The following is a 14,327-nucleotide window of genomic DNA, read 5'->3' as shown; positions in this document are numbered from 1 at the left end:
ACAAAGTGGGACGAGACGTTCTGTCCCACGTTTGGTGCGCCTAAAACGGGTGGAACGCACTGTTCCATGTGACGAATTTTGGGTGAATTTTCGTTCCGCCTTACCTCCCTGAAACGACTCGTTCCACATTCGTGAAACACAAAATTATAACATCTCCGTCTCCTTCTTCTTTCTCCTTGTTTCCATCCGAGAGCATCTTTGCACCCTCACCGTTCCGTCCCGTCTGCATGTCAAACGATACCTAAATGCATGCATGCCCCTTTCCAGAATGAAATTCAAAATGTGGACGAAGACCTCAACGTTATTGAAATATAAAGTATGTTTGTTAAGTAGTTGAAAAACTTGAATTAAATAGAACAAGAGCATGAAGTAGGCACACAAAAGGTTCAATTTTTATATACAAAATTGGACGCATGCACCTGCACGCAGCACCAAAAGTTGAATAAACGACATCACAAACAATATATTTATTTTTCTGTTTGGTTGAATAAGTTTGAATTCGACTTGGCTATTTATGTGAGTTGAATCTAGAATACTTTGCTTCATGAAATTGAAAAGAAATAAGCTCATCAACTATTTTCACGTATTAGTTTACAACATTCATATGTATAATTTTAGTGGCTGATCATTATTAGTCACTTGTTATTGTCGATTAATGGCCGAAGAAAAATCATATATTATGTATGGTGTTGGTTGTATTTGTGCTCATATTGGAGAGATTTTTCATAAATTTGGAACACAAGTCGGTCTACTATGTGTCAAAACAAATAAAGATAATATATATTTTTCAGTTTATCTTCACTTGTATTATACATGTAGTGTACTGACTTGTTTTTTCATGCACACAGAAAATCTCTCTTATTGTCACAGGAATAAAATCATCTTCACTTATACGTGAGAGGTCTTATGTTCGATTCTCGTTAGATACGAATTTGAATCACATTATTACTAATCCATTATAAGATTAAGCCCCCAATCCCTCCCTCTTACATTAAAATAAATAATATGAGGAATTTTTCGTTAAATTTTTTTTTTTTAATCAATACCAGTCAATTACATAATTAGAACGAAATTCGGTTCTTCTAGAATATTCGTTTAATAATCCGAACAAAACTTTTTTTTTCCCAAAGCGTATCAGGTACCGCTTTGCTAAGCTAACACGTGCATTACCCCGCCTCTGGTTTTCGACTTCACGTGGATTCCGCTTGGCCAACGATCGCGACTTCTCCATCTCTACGCGCCATGTGTAACGCCAAGATTTCGTGATCACCTTACAATCGTGGACCGCAAATCACTGAGTCAAATACCGCCGGGTCTATTCCCCCACGCCAAGTGGTATCCTGGAAAGGTAAAAAGTACTAAAAATCAACGGCGTCAGATTTGCAAGTAAGTCCCTGGCGAGAACAAGCTCCATTCCGTCTGTTGGGTTCCGTTATATATACCGGCCGCAGGGAGATCAAGCTATAAGTTGCTTCTCGCGCTCTTCACCTCCTCTGTTCCACAAGGTTCGATATTTTTCATAATTCCTAAGATTTTTTATTTAATTAAATTTGTTTTTATTTAATTATCGAGTGCGATTTGTTTGTATTTTTAGTGATAATTTGATTGTGAATTATTTGTATTTTTGTGACATAAAATTGGTGGGTCTTTGGGTTATGATTGAATTTTGATTTGCGTTGGAAGCAGAAAAATCGAGAAAAAGGAAAATGGGGAGCTCAGGATTCGACTGGAAACTGCCGGATCACCCTAAGTTGCCGAAGGGGAAGGTCATCGGACTCATCGTTTTGGATGGGTGGGGCGAGGCCAACGCCGACCAGTACAACTGCATCCATGTCGCCGAGACCCCCGTCATGGATTCGCTCAAGAAGGTGACTTTCGTAATTTTAAAGATCTGGTTTTTCGAATTTCGATTGCCCTGTTCGTTTAAAGTCTCAGATTTTTGTTGTTGAATTTGAATTTCGATTCGTACTGATTGCGCGTGTGTGTGTGGTGTTGTGGATATAGGGTGCTCCTGAAAGATGGAGGTTAGTGAGAGCTCACGGAACTGCCGTGGGACTTCCCACAGAGGATGATATGGGCAATAGTGAAGTGGGTCACAATGCCCTCGGCGCCGGGCGTATTTTTGCCCAGGGGTGAGTTCCAGGCCTTCCCTTCCGTTTGTTTTACTTCCTGTATGTTAAATTTGATGCGTGTATTGTTCGCTGTATGGTTTTCGATATGTTTTATGAATGTCAGTTAAGAGAATTGGATTCGTAGTGAGTTGTGATGAGTAATCATGGGTTTTTTTTAATTTTTTTTTTATGGATATAGTGCTAAGCTTGTTGATGCTGCACTTGCTTCTGGGAAAATTTTCGAGGGAGAAGGTTTTAAGTATGTTAAGGAATCCTTTGAGACTAACACATTGCATCTCATTGGTTTAATGAGTGACGGTGGAGTTCATTCTCGGCTTGATCAATTGCTAGTGAGTTTTTTTAGCACTACTCTGTTTTTTCTTTCTTTGGATTTGGTTTTCCTCCTTCAAATTTCACCTTTATCATATGTATTCTTTTCTCCTGGTGTAGTTGTTGCTTAAAGGAGCTAGCGAACAAGGTGCTAAAAAGATCCGTGTTCATATTCTCACTGATGGGCGTGATGTTCTGGACGGTTCAAGTGTGGGATTTGCAGAAATCCTTGAAAATGACCTTGCGAAATTGCGTGAGAAAGGTGTGGATGCACAGATTGCGTCTGGTGGTGGTCGTATGTATGTCACCATGGATCGTTATGAGGTATTGAATGAAGCCAACTCTTACGCTCATTCTGCAAGCATGATTGGGTCTAATTCTTCCTTCTGTATTTTTTACCGTTGTGTGTATATTGTATATAACAGTTTGTTTAAAGTACGTCCTTTTTACGAAACCTTTTGCACGTATTGCATCAATAAAACATTATTTCTTAAGTTGGGATGTGTCAATAGTCTCTATTTACAAAGTGTTCTGAATCTCTTAAGAAGGGTTTATTAGGGTTTCCATTAGCTTGTTTTTTTTATGTTCCCAGAATTATCGTGCTTTTTTATTCAAACATACTACGTGCCTTTCCAAATTTTGGTAAAGTTTCCATGCCAAGAATCATAAGATTGATTTGTGTTTATGGTTAATACTAATCTGAATTGTTGCTCTGGAACAGAATGAATAAATTTTAGATTTGGCCTGTTCAATATTATTGTCTATTTGTCAAAAATGTTTAGTTCATATGAATGATTGGGTATTTTGCAGAATGATTGGAGTGTTGTAAAACGAGGATGGGATGCCCAAGTTCTTGGTGAAGCTCCCTATAAATTTAAGAATGCAGTTGAAGCTATCAAGACGTTGAGGGCGGAACCAAACGCCAATGACCAGTATCTACCTCCTTTTGTTATTGTTGACGACAGTGGAAAGCCTGTTGGCCCAATCGTGGATGGTGATGCTGTTGTTACATTCAACTTCCGTGCGGACCGTATGGTTATGATTGCCAAGGCGCTTGAGTATGCCGATTTTGACAAGTTTGATCGAGTTCGAGTCCCAAAAATCCGTTATGCTGGTATGCTTCAGTATGATGGTGAGCTGAAGCTTCCAAGCCATTACCTTGTAGAACCCCCAGAGATTGATAGAACATCTGGTGAATATCTTACATATAACGGTGTCCGCACTTTTGCCTGCAGGTTTGTTTTTCTCACCAAGTTAAACTATCTGTGTTGCTGTCAAGCGTTAGGATTGTGTTTTCTCCAAATCATAATGAATTTCTTTAGGATTTCTCCCCATTCCATGTAAAGGTGTCCGTTTTTGTCAGTTTTAGTGGGATAATGTGATTTTGACGTTGTATTAGGGAAATCCAGATATGGGTTGGAAGTAGCAACCAGTGTGTTTCTTTGTTCTTTGTTCAAAATTGTTTTTGCTCGATGCCATATCTGGGGCGTGGGGGGAAATAATTGATTTCGACCAATTTGCCCAGAATTTTCTTTTCATGGTTGAATTTTTGGTTTCCAATCCATAAGTTCTTTGCTTCCAAATCTTTGCTTTCACAGTGAGACTGTTAAATTTGGCCATGTCACTTTCTTCTGGAACGGCAATCGCTCTGGTTATTTTAACGATAAAATGGAAGAGTATGTGGAAATTCCAAGCGATAGTGGAATCACATTCAACGTCCAGCCAAAAATGAAGGCAGTCGAGATTGCTGAAAAGGCTAGGGATGCTATTCTTAGTGGAAAGTTTGAGCAGGTAATGTATAGGTCAGTCATGCGATCTAAGAATTTCTATTAAATCCAAAGAAAATATTTCAGATTTGATATTTTGCTTTTGCTTAGGTACGTGTTAACCTTCCAAATGGCGACATGGTGGGGCACACAGGCGACATTGAGGCCACAATTGTTGCTTGCAAGGCTGCTGATGAAGCCGTCAAGGTACTGTTGCTATACCATGAATGCTTGATATGATCAAAAAGCTGGTGCTTGTTGCCTTGTATTCCTCTTACCCCTCACTGTAGTGAAAAAGTTCACGTCTTCTTACTGAGTTGCTATTGTGTACTCGCAGATAATTCTTGATGCAATCGAGAAGGTTGGTGGAATTTACGTCGTCACTGCTGATCATGGTAACGCTGAGGATATGGTGAAGAGAAATAAGACTGGGCAACCTCTTCTCGACAAGAGTGGCAACATTCAAATTCTTACTTCCCATACTCTACAGCCAGTAAGTACTCCCAAATTTTTTCTGTCAAATTTTTTATATCAAACGACAAGAGTGGCCAGTCGATTTACCATAGATTCATAGTATAGAACATTGTCGAATTCCACAGGTTTTCAGTCTTTGATTGTATTGGTTTTTCTTGAAGGTCCCAATTGCTATTGGAGGTCCTGGACTTGTACCCGGAGTCCATTTCCGCAAGGATCTTCCTAGCGGCGGGCTGGCCAATGTTGCTGCAACTGTGATGAACCTGCATGGATTCCAGGCTCCTAGCGACTACGAGCCATCCCTCATCGAAGTTGTTGATAACTAGGAAGGCCAGAGAAAAGAACGCACTCTAGTTTTTCCTAAATTTTGACATAGGTTTACGAACGCCATGGAAAGAGGGTTGTCGATTACGGTTTGTTTTATTAAATAAGTTCGAACAATGTCTGCTCACAGCAGCTTCCGTGGGCGAGTACGGTAATTGGATGATTGTCTCAGGAGAATGACAGAACAAGAAAGATACAAAAAATGGAATATTTTTTGCAATTTTATGCACTCTCAATTACCGTTGAGGTTGTGTCGTCTTGAAATATCAGTTTATGAAGAACAATGTTATTCGGATTGAAGGTTTAAGTCTCGGTTTATAATTTTTTTGTCTTCCTGCAGATTTGCAAAAGGCATGCGAACCACACGTCCTTTTTAACTTAACACACCTTTCTTAATCTTTGGTTGTCGAATTAAAAGAATTGAACGGAGCAAAGACTATAATTAATAAGGAGCGTGTGAAAGGTAAAAAGGATAGTCTGGGGCACCGTTTACTCATAAATTGCATATGAATTTTTAAAGAGAGTGGAAGGTAAAAAAGATGATGCGGGAACCTTCTGTTTGGAAATTGCATACGAATTTTTAAAATCAGCTGAAATCTGTGAGTAACACTCATGTATTTTTGTAAAAAATGCAAAAAAAAAATTCTCATAATAGTTTTTGTGAGCATTAAGGAAAACATTATAAGGCATTTGGAAACGATTTTACAGTTTATTGAGCAATAAACGTATATTTAACATAATATTTAAGCCAAAAACTTAAAAAAAGTGAAAAATATAGTAGTGAGACCCACAACAATGTCAAGATGGGGTTCTACGCTCAAGAATAACAACGAAAACTCTTACATTAATTTTCATACTTTGTAGCGAGGCGAATGGTGGAATCTAAAGGTCTTCGCCTAAGCCGATCAAAGACAGAATATATGGAGTGCAAGTTCAGTGCAAATGGAGGCCAAAACGAGTTAGGGGTGAGGATCGGTGATCAAGAAATACCAAAGAGCGATCGTTTTCGTTACCTAGGATCTATCTTGCAAAAGAACGGAGAATTAGATGGAGATCTCAACCATAGAATACAAGCTGGATGGATGAAGTGGAAGAGTGCATCCGGCGTGTTGTGTGACCGCCGTATGCCATTGAAGCTCAAGGGAAAATTTTATAGGACGGCAATAAGGCCGGCGATGCTGTATGGCACAGAATGTTGGGCGGTGAAGCATCAACACGTACACAAAATGGGTGTAGCGGAGATGAGGATGCTTCGTTGGATGTGTGGGCACACGAGAAAGGATAAGATTAGGAATGAGGATATCCGGGGTAAAGTAGGAGTAGCAGAAATTGAAGGAAAGATGAGAGAAAATCGGTTACGGTGGTTTGGACATGTGCAAAGAAGGCCTACTGACGCTCCGATTAGAAGATGCGACTATGGGATAGAGGTTCAGGGCCGAAGGGGTAGAGGAAGACCTAGGAAAACTTTGGAAGAGACTCTAAGAAAAGACTTAGAGTACTTGGATCTAACGAAGGACATGACACAGGACCGAGCACAATGGCGTTCTAAGATTCATGTAGCCGATCCCACTCAGTGACTTGGATTTTCCAAGTCTCCAACCGAGAAGTTTTCCTCACTCAGGAAATTAAGGGAACACTACCTCAACCTACATGCTCCACTCACAAAGCTCCAACAAAAGAAAATTCAAAGAACTTAGCGAAGAAGGCTTTGGTGTATTTAACACAATACGTTGAAATGAAGGAAAGCATATTTATTGATATCCCCGATAAGCTACAAATATGTACATATACATGAGTCAAAATAAACAAACAAGAGAGCCTTCACAAAGGTTGCTTAGGAGAAGTCGTAGCAGTCGGTAGAGCCCCAGAAAGAGAAGGCACCGGAGGGGGATCATTCGGAGCCTCAGTACTGGACAGAACCCTAGAAGGAGGAGGCATCAGAGGTTGATCATTTGGAGCTTCATTACGCGGTACAGCCCCAGAAGACGAAGGCAATAAATGCCTTTGGAACAAACCCACAAATCTCTGATGATCAAGTAAAACCTGACCATCAGATTCCTTCATCTGGTCCAGCTTCCTCTTCATGTTTGTAGCATAGTCATGTGCGAGACGGTGCAACTGTTTATTCTCATGCTTGAGCCCTCTAATCTCCTGTTTGAGACTCATCACTTCAGCCGCCAATGATTCAACTTGGCGGGTTCGAGCAAATAGGCGTTGGGCCATATTAGACACAGAACCTGCACACTGAACACTGAGAGCCAGAGAATCCTTAACAGCTAACTCATCAGATCGTTTGGAAAGTAGTCTGTTATCTTTGGGAGTGAGAAGGTTCCTGGCCATCACCGCAGCGGTCATATCATTCTTCATAACGGAATCCCCAACGGTAAGAGGACCAGTAGGGGAGACGAAGGACGGGCGCCATATGTTGTCTGGAGAAGGCGGGGCTGTCTCTTCAACAAGGTTCAAGTCAAAACGACGGTCGGAAGGGCCAGACATTTTCAAAGGTGTTGAAGAGAGAAGAGGTCGAACAAATCAAGATCTTAGAAGTGTAAGAATGGAGCTTCTACTGGTGGAGATTCAAGTGTGCTTTGGAACTTAATGCCAGCCCCTATAAAAATCTGCACTCGACGGAGCTTCAGAAATCGAAGAGGCGCCTGCTCAGAAATCGAAGACGCGTTTGCTTTCTCAAAAGCTGGGCTGCTCAGAGACCACGAGGGTCGATCTCAGAAATCGAAGAGGCGTCTGCTTTCTCAAAAGTTGAGCTGCTCAAAGACCACGAAGGCCGATCTCAGAAATCGAAGAGGCGCTTGCTTTCTCAAAAGTTGGGCTGCTCAGAGACCACGAGGGCCGATCTCAGAAATCGAAGAGGCACCTACTTTTCCAGCCTTGGCAGCACCTGTCACACGCACACTCAGCTTTGTGGAAATTATGGGCATTCTGTCGAAGACTTCTGGTGAAGTAGAAAGCACATGAGTCTTACTGTTCAATCACCCACTTCCCATACGCAATAGTAGCTCATGTGTATCACAGATAACTTTGCCAAAGTTCTCTGCCAAAGTTGAGCACGTGAAGCTTGCAGCTTCCACTACATCGCTCTGATCAAGACGGGTAAAAGAATAGCAAAGAAACAGCACTAACAAAGTTTAGACACATAAATTTTGAAGGTCTAGCTACCCCATATTATTACCCACAAGGGTAAAGGAACAGTATCACTGCTGGATAATTGGAAAGTCCCTGTGTGTCAACCTCTGTGCTTCGTGGCAAGGTAGACTAGCAAACATGCCCAACCTTTACTCACATTCGAGAAAACACTCCCAACAAGATTGCTTGCTCCAAAATCGAAGAGGCACCGTCCTCCGAATCTCGAGAGCCAGACTCCCAACATGACTACTTTCTCAAAAATCGAAGAGAGGGTAAAGGAACAGTACCATTGCTGGATAATTGGAAAGTCCCTGTGTGTCAACCTCTGTGCTTCGTGGCAAGGTAGACTAGCAAACATGCCCAACCTTTACTCACATTCGAGAAAACACTCCCAACAAGATTGCTTGCTCCAAAATTGAAGAGGCACCGCCCTCCGAATCTCGAGAGCCAGACTCCCAACATGATTACTTTCCCAAAAATCGAAGAGACACCGCTCTCCGAATCTCGAGAGCCAGACCCCCAGAATGATTGCTTTCTCAAAAATCGAAGAGACATCGTTCTCCGAATCTCGAGAGCCAGATCCCTGATAGGATTGCTTGTTCGAAAACCGAAGAGGCAACACTTTCCCAACTACAAGAGCCGGATCTCCTTGGATAAAGCTGTCTGTAATCTTCACACGCAACATCAGCTTTCCACATACCACAGACCACTTTTTCAAAGTGCTCTGACAGGGTAAAGGAATAGCATTATTACTTGTTGTTAAGGAGACTCCTATATATGTCAACCTCCATCCCCAACGGACAGACAGACCTGCAAAAATGCTCAACCCTTCCTCATATATGAGAGGGCACTCTCAACGAAGCCTTTCGAAATATTCAGCTTTCTTTCCCCCCGATAATACCTCTGCAAACAAGTTATACTAGAGCAAGAATATCTCATATCATCAGGGTTAAAAGCAAGAGTATCCCATATCATACTTTTTCCCTGTCTTTTCCTTTGGCCTTGTTCTTACCTGCAAGACAAGGAGAAAGAGAGCAATCAGTCAGCACTTGGAATCAAGCTTCCAGCCAGGAACTGACTGCCTGGAACTTACTTACCTGGCATTGCTCTCGAGTACTCATCTTCAACATCTTATGCTTCCAGGGAAGATACCGCATCTGCCTGAGGAACAGATAGGGCAAGTGAGAAGGATACAAGGAAGCATGTGGAGACAAGCGTAACAGCACACGTGCCGATACATCCATTACTCTGTCAAAGCAAAAGTATCCCATATCAGTAGGGTCGAACGTACTCTAGATTTGATGGACTTGTTTTGACCCTCAAATTCTTCAGTCGGCCTTATACTCTGGAGGAAACCAGAAAACCCTCCAGCTCAGTTCAAGAATAAGCCTGTGGAAAGTTACTTCTTCAAAAGCAAAAGTATCCCATATCATCTCTTCTCATTTTTCTTCTCTTTATCCTTCATGCTGCCTGCAAGATAGGGAGAATGTGAACAATCAGCCGGAGCTCTGATTGCTTACCTTGTCTGTCACCTCTTTCAGCAAATCCCCTAGCTCGGCAACTTGAGGGACTCCTACTACATGGTTTGTATCGCGCTTGACCAAGCCTGAAACTACAAGTAAGCTTCAAGTGAAATTGATACATTACCTTGTGCATCTCCATCAGTTAAAGATACCACCCCTGGATGGAGAAAGAGTACTTCCAGAGAAGATGCCACATCTACCTATGAGACAGATAAGGCAAGTCAAGACGATAACACATTCCGATACTTAGAAGTTTCGTGATTACGAGATCATTCTCCCACAATATTTCCTAATGTCATTTGTACTAAATCATTCACCTGTACTCACTAAAGGAAAGCTTGAACCTATGTACTTGTGTAAACCCTTCACAATTAATGAGAACTCCTCTATTCCGTGGACGTAGCCAATCTGGGTGAACCACGTACATCTTGTGTTTGCTTTCCTATCTATATCCATTTATATACTTATCCACACTAATGATCGGAGCAATCTAGCGAAGATCACAAAAAGCGACCGTTTTCGCTACCTAGGATATATCGTGCAAGAGAACGGAGAATTAGAGAGAGATCTCAACCATAGAATAGAAGTTGGATAGATGAAGTGTAAGAGTGCATCCGGCAGGTTGTGTGACCGTCGTAGGCCACTGAAGCTCAAGGGAAAATTTTATAGGACGGCAATAAGGCCAGCGATGTTGTATGACACAGAATGTTGGGCGGTGAAGCATCAACACGTACACAAAATGGGTGTGGCGGAGACGAGGATGCTTCGTGGGATGTGTGGGCACACAAGAAATGATAAGATTGGAAATGAGGATATTCGAGGTAAAGTAGGAGTGGCCGAAATTGAAGGAAAGATGAGAGAAAATCGGTTCCGGTGATTTGGACATGTGCAAAGAAGGCCTACTGACACTCCGGTTCGAAGATGTGACTACGGGACAGAGGTTCAGAGCCAAAGGGGTAGAGGAAGACCTAGGAAAACTTTGGAAGAGACTCTAAGAAAAGACTTAGAGTACTTGGTTCTAACGGAGGACATGACACAAAACTGAGCACAATGGCGTTCTAGGATTCATATAGCCGACCCCACTTAGTGGGAAAAGGCTTTGTTGTTGTTGTTGTTGTTGTTGTTGTAGCGAGGCGAATGTGAAAATAATAGATTAAACAATGATTTAAGTACGAATTTTTAAAATCGACTAAAACACGTGAATGTTAATCCACGTTTTGGTAATTGAAATGTCAATATATTTTCAACCACTACGAGATGGCCTAGAGTTGGAAAAGAATTTTACGTCTATATTCCACACCATAAGTATTGGGTTTGATCCTTATGTTGGTTACTGCCATGATGGTGGCCATGGCCTTTGTGAGTCTTCAGTCCTCGGAATGGTAAACTGACGTATTGAAGCCATCGACTCATATCTTTTTTTTTCCAAAAAATAAAAGATAAAAAGTCAATATAGTAAAACATTGAAGAGTAAACTATCGGTTTACCCCCTGAACTTTCACATCACTTTCGATTTCCTCCCTGAACTTTTCCATTGGAAAATTAAGGACTCAAACTAATTTTTTTAGCCAATTTGCCCCCTACCGTTAGTTTTTCATATATTCCATCCATATTTCCGTTAAGTGAGACCATGTGCACAAAATGTTAGGGTAATTAAGTTATTTCACTCTTAAAAATGATTAAAAAACTGAAAATAATAAAAAAAGCAAAACTTTCCCTCTATTTTTTCCCGCTAATTCCTATCCTCGATTTTATTTTTCCCTCTCATTCCTATGCATGAGAAATGACATATGGTGTTATTGTCTACCATTTTTATTTTCTCTAACAAATTAATAATTTGACAAATGCTAATGGTGCTATTGTCTCCAAAGCAGTGCATTAATATAAGAAACCCTAGTTTTTTTTATGGACATGTTTCTTATATTAATGCACTGCTTTGGAGACAATAACACCATGAGCATTTGTCAAATTATTAATTTGTTAGAGAAAATAAAAATGGTAGTACATGCTTCAAAAAAAAGATTAACTTAGCTACTTATGAAGACAATAACACCATATGTTATTTCTCATGCATAGGAATGAGAGGGAAAATTAAAATTGAGGATAGGAATTAGCGGGAAAAAATAGAGAGAAAATTATTATTATTATTTATTTTCAGTTTTTAATCATTTTTAAATTGAAATGACTTAACTATCCTAACATGTTATGCACATGGTCTCACTTAACGGAAATATGGATGGAATATATGAAAAACTAACGGTAGGGGGCAAATTGGCTAAAAAAATTAGTTTGAGTCCTTAATTTTCCAATAGAAAAGTTCAGGGGAAAAATCGAAAGTGATGTGAAAGTTCAGGGAGTAAACCGACCGTTTATCCAAACATTGAAAGACGAGGAGGCAAGCGAATTCAAATTTCTAACAACATCGCAACGACGCGTGGCCCTCTTTACTTTCCGTTCCGTTGGAGTCGTCCCCCCCACTCTCCTTTCCGCCTCCTTTAAATTCAAAAATTTTAACCCCTAACAGAAAACGGACGGTCCGATTTCGATCCGGAAAAACGAGACACCAGAAAATTCAAATTTTTAGGGTTTCTGATTTCGCGATCTCTCAGAAATGGAGAAGTACGAGAAGCTCGAGAAGGTCGGCGAAGGCACGTACGGCAAGGTCTACAAGGCGAAAGACAAAGCCACCGGGCAGTTGGTGGCGCTGAAGAAGACGCGCCTTGAGATGGACGAGGAGGGCGTGCCGCCCACCGCCCTCCGCGAGGTCTCGCTCCTCCAGATGCTCTCTCAGTCGCTCTACATTGTCCGATTGCTCTGCGTCGAACACGTCGACAGCAAAGAGGGGAAGCCCGTCCTGTACTTGGTGTTCGAGTATTTGGACACCGATCTCAAGAAGTTCATCGATTCACACAGAAAGGGGCCGAATCCTGGGCCGATGCCACCGTCGCTGGTGCAGAGCTTTATGTACCAGCTGTGCAAGGGGGTGGCGCACTGCCACTCCCACGGCGTCCTCCACCGCGATCTGAAGCCGCAGAATCTGCTTCTTGACAAGGAAAGGGGGATTCTGAAGATCGCTGATCTCGGACTCGGCCGCGCATTCACTGTGCCTCTCAAGAGCTACACGCACGAAATTGTTACTCTCTGGTACAGAGCGCCCGAGGTTCTGCTCGGTTCGGCTCACTACTCCACCGGCGTTGATATGTGGTCCGTAGGATGCATCTTCGGTACTCCTTTCTTACTCCCTCTCACGAATTCTTCAATTTCATTTCGATTCAATGCTTTAATTGATTAATTAGTTAACTAATTTGAACGATTATGCTAAATTGCAGCGGAGATGGCGAGGAGGCAGGCTCTTTTTCCGGGAGATTCTGAGTTCCAGCAGTTGCTTCACATTTTCAGGTGTTTGTGTTATGTTTCCCCTCATTTTTCGCGTTTCTCGAATCCAATTTTTGGGAATGTGAAGAAGGAAAAGATCAAATCTTTACTTGCTACTGTTTTACTATATGTGTAGGCTGCTAGGAACACCATCTGACAAGCAGTGGCCAGGAGTTTCTTCTCTGCGAGATTGGCACGTGTATCCGCAGTGGGAGCCTCAGAACTTGGCTCGCGCTGTTCCTGCTTTGGAGCCTGAAGGAGTTGACCTCCTAGCCGTAAGTTTTCTTCGATCATTCCATGCTTCGATTAACTTGTCGCTTAGAAACCAACGATGTGTTTAGTCTTCTCAACAGCGTTCTTCAAGAACTTAGCCAGCATCCATCTATGCATCATATAAGTTTCTTGGAATGCTTAATCTCATTTCTTAACTCTGATTTTTTTTTCAAGAACATGGTGTTCTCGAAGGCTATTTTCATTTTTCAACGTCAATTAGAAATCGTGGAGCTTGAATCAACGTGTAGCTTTGTTGTGTAATTGGTTGTCTGGTCCATACGCGACAGATTGTTTTCAAGTCTTGTGATGAATGAGTACCGTAAACTTGTAACGGTCAAGTTGTTTAACAAAATGTGTCGTCATTGGATCAGTCTAATACTGTCTTGCTTTTGGATTATGCAGAAAATGCTTAAATACGATCCAGCTGAGCGAATCTCCGCGAAAGCTGCCCTTGACCACCCCTATTTCGACACCCTCGACAAGTCTCAGTTCTGAAGTTTCACTTATGAACACAAAGATGCTATGAAGTGCTTTCTCAAACCTAGGAAGAGATGAATTCAGTGCTGCCTTGCCGTTTTTCAACTGTTGTCGGGGGAAGTCAGCCGTCATCATCTTGGTGATTCGAAATTATCGTATGATGTTTGCATCCCTGTAAATCAGTGTGGTTATCCTTGTTGGACAAATCATCGTTTTTAAGTATTGTTATTTGAGTAATGCTAATCAATCAAATTCGCAACTGCGGTTGACGATAGCGAAGAAGATAAAAAAATGGAAATTTCCTGTTTATGAATCTCCTTTATCGATTCAAGAATCGTTCTTTGTATTGCTGAAACATTGAAAAGAGGGGCTCTAAAAGCGATCACCAGTGAGATGTGTAGTGAATGCCCCTGGAATTATTGAATGTGAAAACGATGTTAAAAGAGGTAGATAGCCTAGTTCCTGTAAGTCGTGATCAACAAGAACTTATAATTGGGGGCCGACAAACTGGTAAAATCAAAGATGATTAGGTT

The 14,327-nt window shown here is 41.4% G+C and overlaps 2 protein-coding genes across 3 annotated transcripts; both read left to right on the top strand.

Moving 5' to 3' along the window:
- The first annotated feature begins 1,288 nt into the window (after positions 1 to 1,288).
- Positions 1,289 to 5,305, top strand: LOC103433797 (2,3-bisphosphoglycerate-independent phosphoglycerate mutase-like). Its single transcript, XM_029101356.2, has 10 exons — positions 1,289 to 1,505; positions 1,687 to 1,868; positions 2,005 to 2,132; positions 2,311 to 2,461; positions 2,562 to 2,765; positions 3,252 to 3,676; positions 4,040 to 4,232; positions 4,319 to 4,414; positions 4,545 to 4,700; positions 4,843 to 5,305. The coding sequence occupies exons 2-10, from the start codon at positions 1,707 to 1,709 to the stop codon at positions 5,005 to 5,007; spliced, it is 1,680 nt and encodes a 559-aa protein (XP_028957189.2). The 5' UTR covers positions 1,289 to 1,505; positions 1,687 to 1,706; the 3' UTR covers positions 5,008 to 5,305.
- Positions 5,306 to 11,118: 5,813 nt separating this feature from the next.
- Positions 11,119 to 14,107, top strand: LOC103433793 (cell division control protein 2 homolog C-like). 2 transcript variants are annotated; one of them, XM_070819802.1, is made up of 5 exons: positions 11,119 to 11,139; positions 12,057 to 12,893; positions 12,999 to 13,068; positions 13,181 to 13,319; positions 13,720 to 14,107. In XM_070819802.1, the coding sequence occupies exons 2-5, from the start codon at positions 12,281 to 12,283 to the stop codon at positions 13,810 to 13,812; spliced, it is 915 nt and encodes a 304-aa protein (XP_070675903.1). In that variant the 5' UTR covers positions 11,119 to 11,139; positions 12,057 to 12,280; the 3' UTR covers positions 13,813 to 14,107.
- Positions 14,108 to 14,327: the final 220 nt, after the last annotated feature.

The sequence above is a fragment of the Malus domestica genome, chromosome 04 (genome assembly GCF_042453785.1).
Source record: "Malus domestica chromosome 04, GDT2T_hap1".
NCBI lineage: Eukaryota > Viridiplantae > Streptophyta > Magnoliopsida > Rosales > Rosaceae > Malus > Malus domestica.
The sequence above is the reverse complement of the archived record's forward strand: the minus strand, read 5'-3'. Positions and strand labels throughout refer to the sequence as shown.

Excerpts from the sequence above, each read along its gene's own strand:
- LOC103433793 (XM_070819802.1), top strand. The coding sequence starts at position 12,281 with ATGGAGAAGTACGAGAAGCTCGAGAAGGTCGGCGAAGGCACGTACGGC. Across the intron at positions 12,894-12,998 it reads GTCCGTAGGATGCATCTTCG|CGGAGATGGCGAGGAGGCAG; the intron begins GTACTCCTTTCT and ends GCTAAATTGCAG. Across the intron at positions 13,320-13,719 it reads AAGGAGTTGACCTCCTAGCC|AAAATGCTTAAATACGATCC; the intron begins GTAAGTTTTCTT and ends TGGATTATGCAG.
- LOC103433797 (XM_029101356.2), top strand. The coding sequence starts at position 1,707 with ATGGGGAGCTCAGGATTCGACTGGAAACTGCCGGATCACCCTAAGTTG. Across the intron at positions 2,133-2,310 it reads GGGCGTATTTTTGCCCAGGG|TGCTAAGCTTGTTGATGCTG; the intron begins GTGAGTTCCAGG and ends TTATGGATATAG. Across the intron at positions 2,766-3,251 it reads TCACCATGGATCGTTATGAG|AATGATTGGAGTGTTGTAAA; the intron begins GTATTGAATGAA and ends GGTATTTTGCAG.